General features: G+C 25.9%; 1 protein-coding gene and 1 long non-coding RNA gene across 3 annotated transcripts in view; one reads left to right on the top strand and one right to left on the bottom strand.

The window, feature by feature from the left end:
• The window catches only part of LOC145960551 (uncharacterized), a 148,157-nt gene extending 135,314 nt beyond the window's left edge, over positions 1 to 12,843 (bottom strand). For both annotated transcript variants that reach the window (XR_014435398.1, XR_014435397.1), the window contains exons 1-2: positions 12,768 to 12,843; positions 5,290 to 5,390 (exon numbers count right to left, since the gene is read on the bottom strand). This is a non-coding gene — a long non-coding RNA (uncharacterized LOC145960551). The remainder of the gene's footprint in view (positions 1 to 5,289; positions 5,391 to 12,767) is intronic.
• On the top strand, positions 7,945 to 11,841 carry Xpc (DNA repair protein complementing XP-C cells homolog). Its single transcript, XM_083080002.1, has 6 exons — positions 7,945 to 8,195; positions 8,271 to 9,947; positions 10,076 to 10,281; positions 10,454 to 10,718; positions 10,817 to 10,985; positions 11,253 to 11,841. The coding sequence occupies exons 2-6, from the start codon at positions 8,280 to 8,282 to the stop codon at positions 11,603 to 11,605; spliced, it is 2,661 nt and encodes an 886-aa protein (XP_082936128.1). The 5' UTR covers positions 7,945 to 8,195; positions 8,271 to 8,279; the 3' UTR covers positions 11,606 to 11,841.
• Positions 12,844 to 13,890: the final 1,047 nt, after the last annotated feature.

Here is a 13,890-nt window from a genome sequence, read left to right as displayed (position 1 = left end):
ATATATATATATATATATATATTTAGCAATATTTTTTATAATTATGAATAAGAGATGAAAATGCAAACTTTTCTTCCAAATTTTTATTAGTATATCTAAAATTGTTTAAGATGCGTTTTGATTTCTCATCGGGCAAATAAATTGAACCATCTGATGAAATTTGTTCAAAACAAAGAGTTTGAATCTCTTTAATTAATTTTTGTAATATCAAACATCCGGGATAAAACAAGAGAGAAATAATAGTTCTCGATTTAAAGAGCGCGTGCCATATGCGGGTGTAATAATCAAATTGTCTACAACCTCGTATTTGTGTTTATTGCAAAGCTATACGTTCAACACGCTTGATATTTTTATCGATATCACAGAGACCGCGAAAAGGCGAGAAATTTTATTTTGATTTTTAATTTATTTTCATTTTTAGAAATAAAAATGTACGGGAATCACGTCGCCGCAATAAATTAGAGCTCTCTTAAATCTGTCCGTCTATTTGATAAAGTACTTCTAGACCGAATTGCCGCAATTGCTACAAGAAATTGCCACGATTAATTGTCTTCTATTCGTGGCTAACTTTATTGTCCTGAATAAAATCGCTATGTATATAGCACAAGCACATAAAGTCGGATTTTTATTTATTTGAATCTTCGTCCACACATATGGGCTCGATAAATTCTCGCGGTTGCAGATTTTATTTCTACGGGCCTGTCCATCTCCCAGCCATTAATTTTTTATATCATACTCCTTTTCATCTGACATTGTTAAATGACACCATTTTTTCCACATGTATTGTATTCTTATATAATTTTACTTTCAATTTCACAATTATTCCTTAATAATATCTTTTCACGGGAGTGTAATATAATTTTTATTTATTTCGTTTTCCAATTACAAAATTTTTTTCGTAATAAAATTATATTTATTGTGTTTATTTCTGTTGTAAATGCACAATACACTTTAATTTATCTTATTTTATTACTGTCTAATTTATTTTGTAATTGAAATTGTTCTTTGAAGAAAGAGGTAAAATTTATCTCTAAATAATAACAAAATTAATAATTTTTAATTTATACAATATATGTAAATGTTGGAGAAAGCGCAAAGATTTAATATTTGATTCCATCCCTAGAATTTACAGTACTGTATTTATTTTTGTCCGACATAAATTTAAGAAATATATTTCTTAAGAGATTGAAGAATGTACTTTTATATGAAGCAATGATTAAGATGAAACAAGTAAGATCTAATTTTTAGACTTCTAGCAAAATTGTTTGCAATTTTTTCATTTTATTCAAACTAATTTATAATAAATTACAGAATGTATAATTTCCCCCATCAACAAAACAAAAAAATATTTGAATAAAAAATTATTTACTATATTGATATTTTGACAATGATATAGGAACATTATTTCCCCAAGTAATTTTGTAATATTAGATAGTATTAATGTAATTTTGAGTAACGTAATATCAGACATTGCAAATGATGTTTCTCTTTTGTGATAAACATTCATTAGGAAGAAATGACACAAATGTCGTTATAAAATATAATATAAACCACCACAAATAGTATCCCGATTTTGTCCAATGGATTTGTTGCGTGTTGTTTGTAGCGGATAGCAAAATGTTCGTTGATCTATTTGGAAGAATTGAGAGTAGTCGATAATTAACAAAAGAATTATGATCCTTTGATCTATACATCAAAGGACATTCATGTCTAAAATATGTTGTAAAGTATTTTTAGATTCTTCTATAAATATGTTACGTTCGTTTGAAGAAACATGTTTCGTATATCAAAAAGATGATACTAGGTTGGAAGCTAAATTAACAGGGATCAGTTGGAAGATTCGTGTTTCTAAAAGCCTTTTCACTATGCTAACAAAGGCTAACGTTTTCCATTTTCAAAGATGTCATTGATTTCCTGGCCCTTTGTTTCTTGAAAGTGAAATTACAGTGAAATAGAAACATATATCATTTAAAATACATAAAATATAGAAGCGAAAAAGAAACGCGGAACAAGGAAAAATAAATAAGGGACAGCTAATATTGTCAAAAATATTCAGCAGAAACAAGAGGGTTTATAAGATAGAAAAATTTTTTAAATGTCCCACCAAATTGCTTCCAGCCTAAATAATAAATGTTTATTAAACCAGAGTATATATATATATATATATATATATATATATATATATATATACACACACACGAGTTTCTTATATTACATATGTGTGCGTGTATGTATGTGTAATTTTAACATTTTGTTTTATATAAACTGTAAATCTCAGTTATATTTTACATGAAACAGAGTAGTAATATCTCGACTTTGTGTGCAATATGGTTTTATTAATCAAATTACGCATCATGCTCTTCAATATTACGTTATAACGTGATGTTTATCTATACCTACGAGATTAATATATATTATGAGAAATTAATATTTTTACTATATTAATAATCGGCTTTACTTAGACCAATTTCTATGTTATATTTAAAGATAACGATAGGAGTGAGATAAATTATATATATTATCTATTAATTATATAAGATATATTTAAGATCAAAAACAAATTTAAGTACTATGAAAAAAATATATAACATAGCGATAGCTAGAAAGTAAAAATAATCGAAATTTTCATCTCGCCGATATTCTTATACTCGTTCAACGACCACACACATACAGTTAATAAATTAAAAATGTATTATTACTTTTTAATATTCCTTGTAAAATTTATGACATATCGAATTTTTAATAAAGTGACATTGTGTTTTCAGGGAAACAATATTATTTCCTTCATACTGGAACTACTATATATAGAATAATTATAAATTATATAACAATTTAATAATGATGAAATTGTTTCAAAAGGATTATTTTGTTATTTTTTATTACAAATAATGTATAACCTTTTTATGCATCAAGCGTATGTAATATATGCTACAATATGACATCACAAAGAGAGAGAGAGAAATAAAATGTAAAGTTTATATTATCTCTGATATGCTGAAATAATTTTAAGCGCGGGCAAACATCGCTTTTATTGGTTGTTCGGTTCCGATTAAGCTTACAAATGACGTTTCATTTTCACATGACCTGACTATTTAAACAATGCTGTTGTTTTACCGATCATAATATTTAACTAACGACAAAGAGGTAAATTAAATCGGAACACGTGTCGCGGTTCACGACGTCTCGTTACTTTCAATATACATATTGCAACTCCTGATGTACCATGTGCATCAGTGTATGCATCGCAGATAATGTTATTTTTAATACAATTACGTGGATTGATTTGGAAATTGTCTAATTTTCTTATAAAGTAAAAATATATAAAAAATTTTAAAAAATTGTTTAAAAATAAAAAGAACTTTTTAAACAACTCACATATCAAGATATCAATATGATAGTTTTACATTTTTAATGTTGAATTTTAAATGTATGGAATGCCCTAACTTGTCCATGCTTATTTGCATTTTTTGCATTTAAGGATTCTTTGACCAAGTTAAAGTTTCTGATAGCGTAATAATCTAATTAAATCGTCTTTTTTTAGCACTTTTCAACACTTAATTTCTAATATCTTTTACCTAATATGCAAATTAAAAATCTATTAAAATAAAGCCTATAATGTTCAATAAAAGATAAGTTTTATATATGTTTGCCTTTTTCTCTTTGAAATTTAATTTATTAAAATCCATAAACTTTTAATCTTCAATTAATTTACTGTTGAATATACCTAATGTCAAGCATGAATACAAATGAGAACTGATTTTTATCGTTCTTATTAATATCGAAAGCTGATTTTTTTCGCAAATGTTTGCGAACTTCTCTTTATTTAGTTTCTTTTCTTTTTGTATTTGAAGAATCAGCAAATTAAAACTTAAAATGTCTTAGTGTCTTTAAACCGAAAGTCAAGAATCTTATAATTGCTTTATTGCAACTTGATCCTATATGCATTTATCCTGAAAAGAGTTGAAACTGATTTCATGAAATTGAATAGAGAGTTTAATTAGAAACTGTATATTTGAAAGTACCTTGAGAGTAATTAAAAGTCTTAACGAATGCCTACTATTGGAAACATAATTTGAATTAGATACATCTCGATCCAGCTTCCGAATAAACTCGAAATAATTGCAAACCATAATTATCTTCTATGTTCATATAGAAAATAATATTAAGATAAAGCTATATATATGTATAGCTGTAAAATATGTTCATGTTTTTATTACGCGAAGTGTCATTAAAATATAAATTAGAGTATCTACTTTGCAACAAAAATTTATATTTCTATAAAGTTTTCTATAAAATATAAGTTTTCTATCAAATGACAAAAATTTTCATGAAAAAGAATCTGCTATACGTTTATCAAAAAAATCATTATAATGAAACTCATTACAATAATGATTATAATGATCATTATAATCATTATAATGAAACTCAAGATTTTTTCAAGAGGAGAAGAGAGAATTCTGCATCTTTATTAAAATATAATTTTACTAATATGCGATCTTAATATTATATATTAATATAAAAATGAGATAAAAATAAGATAAAAAATTCTATAAAAATAAATGAATATCGATGCTTTAGACCTTTATGCAATTTATATATATATATATATATATATATATATATATATATATATAATTATTATTATTAATTTATAATTTATTTGTAGTTTTTATGGATATAATATTGTTATAATTTTTTAAAATACATATAAATCTTGAAAATATAATTTGCATAATAAGAACAAAAGTATATATATAGAATCATGAGAATATACTTCATAATGAGATATGTAATGAAGCTACTGAAAAAAATGTAAAAACACTATAAAAATGTAAAAAAATTCTCAAGAGATTTAAAATTTGCAATATAAAAAAATCACAATACATTTTAAACCCGTGAGCTGTATACAAAATTAAAAATATGTTTTTCTCTCCCTTCCGCGTATAATATCTATAATTTTATTAAAATTACATTATAATAATTACGGATTGTTTCATTCTTTCTTTCTCGAGAAAATGTAGGATTCATGAAAAGATCGTAACGACGATTTGAATACAATTCAAACAGAATGCAACTCAAATTTTTAATAATCAATACTTACAAATAAGTCTTTATAAATTCATGTATATGAATTATTTATATAATTTATATACATGAATTTATGAAGATTATAATTATAATTTTATCCATTTTCTATATATATAACTTTCACAAGATAAAAAAATCACAAGATTAAAGATTGAAAAATTTTGAAATTCATTTTTATGTATTTTATTATAAATTACTTACGCTAAGATGTAGTTCTAGATGTTTCCAAATGTCTCCAGATGTAGTATTCCTCACTTCCTCTTAAATAGTTAAATTCTTCCCAGAGATAAGTCAGTTCATATCTGAAAATAAAATATTTGATTTGTTATAATATTTCTAATAAAAAAAATATTAGATTTGTTCTAATATCAAAATACTAGAATATTATATTAAAAATATCTCTCTTGCATTCCAAATATTAAAATATTTTTTCCATTCACGATCATACAAATCGATTTTTCATTTAAATAAATTTCGTTTTAACAAAACAAGGATAGGATTTATTTAACATTACCAAAGTTGTAAAGAGACATACAATTTATTCTCTCTCTCACTCTCTCTTTCTCTTTCTCTCCTCCCTTTCCTCCAATTTCAAATTTTAATTTATCACAAGAGTTTCAACTAGAGATTAAAACATATTCTAAATTATACATAATTATAAATAATATTTACGATTTAATGGACAACCTGGCACATTGGACTTAATTTATAAATAACAGTAATAACATAATAACATTTAGTCAAATGAGGCAAATGTCGACATTGGCTTTATACGTAAATGCACTTGGGTATTGCATATTAGCCCTTACTCTAATTGCAGCAATCCATTACATCAAGCCATATAAAGAATGCAGGTAGACGAAATGCATCTGCTTAAACTCATCGTAACTTATTCCGATGAATTGCCGCGGGCAATGCAGAAAAAAACCGTTAAAAAGTAAAAAGAGCGTACATATATATACATATACCTGTTATCTATTATTTATAAGCGTTCGTATGCTACTATCGAAATAATTCATCATTTATAGTCAGGGATTTGTAAATCCCTTTACAATTTGGAAAATTGTAAATATATATTCTATACAGTCTATATTGCATACATTCTATGTAATATGCAGAATCCATCATTGCATTTTACTACACATATGAATTCCAACATAGACGCAGAAACTAAAATAATAAAAAAAGCAATCACTTTAATCTCAATCCGTTGACAACTGCAGAGAGTTATATACTTATGATAAAAAATTAAATTTTAATAGAAACCCAGACTAATAATGTTGTGGATAATTTAAAAACGTAAAAGTTTTAAGACATAAAATGTAACAAGATTATTAAGATACAAATGTTATTTATAAATTAATTTTAAATTAAACTTTTGATTTGGAAAATTATTTAATTTTTAAAAGGCTTGATCGTCAAAATGTCTAATCTATATACTAATAATATTACGCAATTTACCTCATAATTTCTTTAATAATTTATATTTTTTCTTCTTTTCGTAAAAAAAAATTTTCATTTCTTTTATTATTTTAAATTATATAATCGCAAACCATTATTTATCATATTTTTAAAAATATATGGAAACGATTAAATAATTTTATTTAAAAAACACGTGAAATTTTTAAATTAAATTCTTATTTCTTTTCTAAAAAATTCGATAATTTATAATTATTCTCTCTTTCTCTCTCCATTGCTTCAAACCATTCAACGCACTTTTATAATCCAATATCGAATAATTTATGATTTTTTGAAAATTATCCAGAAATCAGTGAATTTGAATGCCAATGTCTTACGATGCAATAAAAAACTGTTGCAAAATTCATATTACACACATCGCGTACTAATTATTCATATTTAAAATACTCTTTTTTCCATCACGTTATACCTCTACCATACTTTTTCATGAAAAAATCTTTTTTACAATAATATTTCATAGAATTTCCAGTTTTTATGTTATATATGAATATAAATTTCACTGTTACATATAGGATAAAGAATAAATAAATATCGCGAATAAATTTCTCTTATCGATCGTACATACTATCCATCATATCCACAAAAGTCGGTTTACTCATGACATGATTATGAGAAGGCTCGAGACAAATAAATGCGCCAAATATATTATAGAAAATTGTCTCACAGGATATAATTCCATGATTTAGAGGGGAAACATTTATAATAATAAAATCTTGCAAAAAATGATATTCCTCTCTCATAAAGTTTTTGAAAGAAGAATATGTAAGGAAAATAATATTTAATAGAAAGATTTGTAAAGATGTGTAAAATTATAATCATATAACAATATCCATATCAATATTCATAAAAAATATATTTAAAGCAGATAATAAAAAAATATGTATAGTGTGCGATAAATTTATCTTCAAAAATATTATTTAAAATATCGAAAACATACAATATTGATATTAGAATTTGATTTCACATATTAGTCTTGTATTTGCTGAAAAATTTCTATATTTTTCTTTTTTCGATAAAACAATAAAATATCTGATAAAATTATATAAAAAAAATATGTTAAATAATAAATTATTGAATTAATAAAATAGTTTATTGAATTAATAAAATCTATAGTATTAAAATTTTTATATACTAAAAATTTTGAAGCCGAAATCATTCAATAAAAATATCAAAAACAGAATATAATTTGTCAGAAATAATAAAATTCTACAAAAATATATAAATTTAATAATAAAATTATCTTAAATTTGCACTATATTTACGATTATCGGCAAACTAGCGCACGTGGATTTGTGACAGATTCATATACCATTCAAAGGTAATAGTAAGAATAATAGATCTTATATAAATGTAAACATACCATATACACACATTTACACATATACACACGTATTTCATGGCAGAATGTAGAATTCAGCCTTGGCGGTGGTTTTCACTACGTGTTATTGGTTGATCCTAGGTGATCCTTGGGAAGCATGTGCGCACATGTGCGGCAAGTGTTTTCACACTGTGTTTATATGGATTATTTTATCTAATGTAAATTACGACATATTGCGTAAAGTTATTAATCTTCATTTATTGGCATTACGAGAAAAATATATTTCAGAAATAAGAAAATCCATTAAGAGGTAAAGTATAATAATAAAGATGAACAATAACGATGGGAACAAAGAGAACAAAGAAACTTTATATGTATTTTGCAGAATAACAATATGAATGATTCAGACGATGATAGTTCCGACAGCAGCAATGATTTCACTGGTATTACACCAAAGGATGAGCTAACAGCGAGTTTCTTTTCAATAAAGCCGGCGATAAAGTCTAATTTAGTGAACTCGAAAAGCTGCAGCGAAGATGACAGTAGCGATGACAATTTCACAACTGTTGAAAATGATATCAACTTGTTCTCAGAAGTGGTCAAAAATCTGGAAGCCTCGCAGAGAACTCTTGTGAATGATGAGAAGTCGCAACAACACCATTCCAAAGATGACAAGTCACAAGATATTAAGAAAATTAAAATTGAAAAAAGGAATAATAATATATCGGATGAAATAAATGCAGTTTTACTTCAAGGAGAAAATAAAACACGTATGTTTCATGATGATGAAAGCACAGATGAGGAGGAGAAAAAAGAGGAAGAGGATGTTAAACGTCCTGACGATTATACTATACCTAAGGAAGGTGTTAAAATAACTTTGCCAGGTACAAGTATGCTTTTCAAGAGGAAAACAGGCAGTAAGAAGGAGACAGATTTAACTGCTCTTTTACGAAGGAAGATAAAGGCCAATCAAATAATAATAGAGAAAGCAGCTCGACTTTGTTGGTTGGCATATGGATTCTATCTAAATCGTCAAGCAAATGATCCTGAAATAATGGCAGTAACAATATCTCTTATATCAACAGATAATTGTCCAAAGGATAGTTTTAATTTAACATATCTATCAAAGTTCACAAAATGGTTCAGGAATATGTTTACAATAGAATCTAGTGACAATGAAGTCATTATAAATAAAGAAACATTATTAAAAAGAATAGCAGAGAAGAAGATTTTCAATTATAGAGAATTGGTAATACTATATGTAGCAATACTGAGAGGTATTGGATTACATTGTCGTCTAATAGTATCTCTCAATCCACCTCTTGTAAAAGCCTATAATGATTTATTACCTAAAACAAATGCAGTACAAAAAAATAATAAAATTAAAGAAGAACCAAAAGAAACAAAAAAGAAGACAGAATTCTCTAAAAAAGGTAAAAATCCAAAAGAAAAAGATATCAAAAATAATAATATAGTTCAGAATAGTGAAAGTGCACGAAAAAATGCTAATGCAGAAGCAAAGAAAAGAGCAGCAGAGATTCTTCGCTCAAAGTATTCATATACTAAAAAAAACAAAAATACTTTAAATAATAATATAGCCCCTCAAGATAATGCTTCTACATCAAAGGATGTTAAAGCAGATTCTTTAAATTCAGAAAAGATAAATACTGATCCATCTCCAAGACGTTTAAGATCTAGTAAAGCATGTAATAATAATGCTGCATCTACAATAACCAAGCAGCAAAGCAATACACAGACTAATTCAGAAAATAATCAATCTAAAACAAAAGGTTCTAAAAGACTATCATGCAGCCCTGACTTAAGTTCAGAAGAAGATGAAAAACCACCTAGTAAGTTGAAGAAAAAATGCAATAAAACAGTTGTTAAATCTAAACATAAGGATGAAAAGAATGATTCAATGTCAGATGATGAGGAAATTGATAATGATGATAAATTAAAAAAGAGACAAAATGTATGGGTTGAAGTATATGTGGAATCCAAAAAAAGCTGGATAAGTATAAATGTAATGGATGGAAATGTGGATTGTGTGGCTGACATATATGTAAGTAAAAAAAACTGTGGTTATTTAATTCTGATTCTTGTAATTGTTTAATTGTTGTATAATAACAAGATACTTATACTGTATATGAACATATATTTAATAATATTAATTATGTAACAATGTTTCAGAAAAAAGCGAGCAAACCAGTACTATATGTGATAGCTTATAATTCAGAAGGATTAATAAAAGATGTCACAAGACGCTATTGTCCACAATGGCTTTCTGTTACTCGTAAACAACGTATTGATGAGAAATGGTGGACTGAGACTTTAAGTAATTGGCTAGAGAGAAAGACAGACATGTCTAAAGAGGAAGATGAATTACTTTTGCAAAAGTAATTCTTTTCTTTTTCGCTATATATGTTTTATATATATATATATATATATATATATATATATATATATATATATATATATATATGTTTCAGACTTTATCATAATTAATTAGACATAACTGTAATGCCATATGAATGGTATCAAAAGATAATAAAACAATTGTTTTTATAGAGAGTTAGAACAACCATTGCCTAAAACTGTTGGCGAATGCAAAGGACACCCTTTATATGTGCTCATCAGACATTTACTCAAATATGAAGCCTTATATCCGCCAGATTGTGTACCACTTGGACATTTAAAAACAGGCGAAGCTATTTATTCAAGATACTGTGTGCACACATTATGTTCGCGAGAAACCTGGTTAAAGAAAGCTCGAGTAGTTAAACCGAAACAAGAACCTTACAAGATAGTTAAGGCACTTCCAAAATATGATAAGGTAAAATTACACTAATAAATTTTCACAAAATCAAAAAATAATTTTATTTTATAAAAATTATTATTTGTATAGAAGATATAATAAAAGAATTTATATAGCTTTCAGGCATGAGGCTTAAAGATTCTGCATTAGAATTATTTGGAGAGTGGCAAACTACAGAATATGAGCCACCAGAAGCTAAAAATGGTATTGTACCTCGTAATGAGTTTGGAAACGTAGATTTGTTTAAAAAATGTATGCTTCCAAAAGGCACAGTACACATAAACCGTAAGCACAATATATCTTTTCTATTATTACAATATGGAGATATCTTACCCTAAAATTTTTAGTAATTAATTTATCTGTACATAATTTTATTAATTCTAAATTAAATGAAGAGCATCGTCATAAATATTTAGCTGATATTACTCTTTTTTTTTTATATATAATTTTGGAAAATTAGAAAAATATTGGAAAAATTTTTATTTCGTTACAAAATCAAGAGATAAAATTGTAATATAGTTATAGCATTATGTAACAAATGAATCTTTATAGTTCCAGGATTAAATCGCATTGCCCGTAAACTGAACATAGATTGTGCAGCCGCCGTAGTCGGTTTTAATTTCGGCTGCAGAGGTGCCGTGCCAGCCACTGAAGGCTTTGTTGTATGTGCCGAATACGAAGATACATTACGAGAAGCTTGGGAAGCAGAACAGGTTGAGGCGACTAAACGCGCTTTCGAGAAAAGGGAAAAGAGGATTTACGGCAATTGGAAGAAACTCATTAAAGGTTTACTTATCAAGGAGAAACTATCGCAAAAATACGAGTTCCAAGAAGAATCGAAAACCGATCAGTCGAATAAACGTCTGAAGCAACGAAAAAGCGCCGTAAAAAAATTTAAAGCATGATAGAATGTGTATATATTATTTTTTATATGTTAATTGAAAAATTCTTGTCTTGGATGGTATCATTATATTAAACATTAATAGATTCGATAATTATTAAAATAAATTTTTCATCAGTATTTTATACAATACTTATTTTCTACTATAATAAACCAGACAAGTAATAATGATTTTTTGTTTTGTTCAAATAATTGATTGTGAATATTTTTTGTTTAAATTAAATTATTTTTGTAATATAATGTTTTTCTTTTCTTAACTCCTTCATTGCAAATTCGTTGAAAAATATTAATAATCTAATATCTACTATATTTGTATAAAAAATTATAAACTTATATAAAGACATTGAATATTTGAAATTTTCAATTGTATATATATATTTTTTTTTTAATATAAAGTTATCCTCTCTCTATATATAATAATAAAATAAAATTTTTCTTTCATTTATATATATATGAAAAAAATTTTATTTTATTATTATATAGAGAGAAAGGATAATTTATATTAAAATATATTAAAAACATTATATATTATATCAAAATATATTTGCAATATTATATATCTTATATTATTTTTATTGTTATTTAATTTTACATGTTAAATATAAAAAATTACGTAATTCATATAGAGTATAGATACCGTATATGCGCGCGCACATACATGTATACATATATATATGGCTAGCTATAAATTTTCCTGCCTAACAATGAAATTCACTTTTTTGCAATGATGCATATATTCTATTTTTCATTGTTTAAGTTTAATTAATATTGCTCGAATATTTTATATTTTATATCATTTTCAAATTTTTTCGAGAAAGAGCGATGTGATTTTATAAAAACGATGTGAAAGTATATATATGAATTTAAGGCCAGATGTTGCATTAACATTATTTAGGAAAAAAGATAAAGATAGACACATATTTAAGCAAGACTTAAATATGTGTCTATCTTTATCTTTTTTCCTAAATAAATAAATATAAAATACAGTTTAAGTCTTGCTTAAAGCCAAAATAACATATTTATGGAATCGGGCCTAAGTTCACTGAGCCCAGTCATAGCGCGAAATAAATTTTTGATAATATTTTCTTTAACGCAATGATTTTGTCAACAATTTACATTACGCACTTTAGTATTAATAATAAATAACTTTATTGTAGAGAAATTACCTGAAATTTCGAGTTCTGTTCAGCCTTATAATCAATTCAAAGCTCGTCGCGATAACACAATTGGACACAATCACAGTTTGCGAACGCGGGAACGATAAACTATAATATGGCGCCCTCTAGTCGCGATAAAACGAACAATTCATAAAGGTCGTCGCACATGAAATTGCATATGCATAGCATAATGGACCAATGAGCATCGAGTATTATGTTATGTAAGTCAATATGGCGACTTAATACTCGATGCTCATTGGTCCATACGACCTTATATTATGCATATGCAGATATGCAATTTCGTGTGAGATGACCTTTATGAATTGTTCGCTTTATCGTGGACTAGAGGGCGCCATATTCAAATTTTAAATAATTTTTCTCATAATACCCAGGTAGCAAGATGACGTCTAAAGATGTCTTAATAACGTACTATAACATCATTAAAACGTTATTAAGATGTCATTTTGCTACCTGAGTAGGTACTAGAAACAAAGTGTTTGCGTGTAAATATTATTCTTTCAAATTTTCGTTAAATTATCAATGCATTTAATAATCGTCAAGAATAGATAACCCCTACGAATACTTCGTTTCAATGACAAAACAATTTGTAAAGGTAAAAGAATACTATATACCATAAATTTTTAAAATAATCTAACATGAAACATATTGAAAAATGGAATATTACATAAATCTTGCTATTCTTTTGAATATGCTTAATAAACTATTAATAGCTTGTTTTGCTTGCAAAAAAATTAATTTGTGCAAAATTTTTATATATGTTATATTAATTAATTTAAAATTTATTAATTTTAATTTACGATTATGACTTAAAAATTATATAAATGTTTATGCAAGAAAGTAATCGAGTTATTAATTGTTTCTATTAAAAAATATATAAAATATATATATATATATATATAAAACAATACACACACTCACACACTTCCTTAATATAAAATATTAATTAAATACAAATTTGTTTTACAGAATAATTATTGAACGTTGAATATCGATGAATTTATTATTTAATTTATTATTTATAATCTCTGCTATCTGTCATAAAGTGTATTTGTGCTTGTTTTTCAAATAGATAATCTGTCCAAAATTACACGGTTCAACTTAAGAGAAACAT

Source organism: Camponotus vicinus, unplaced genomic scaffold, assembly GCF_025532165.1.
Source record: "Camponotus vicinus isolate PSW18456_S1 unplaced genomic scaffold, iyCamVici1.0 SCAF_10, whole genome shotgun sequence".
NCBI lineage: Eukaryota > Metazoa > Arthropoda > Insecta > Hymenoptera > Formicidae > Camponotus > Camponotus vicinus.
Note: the sequence above shows the minus strand (reverse complement) of the source record. Positions and strands in the feature narration are given on the sequence as shown.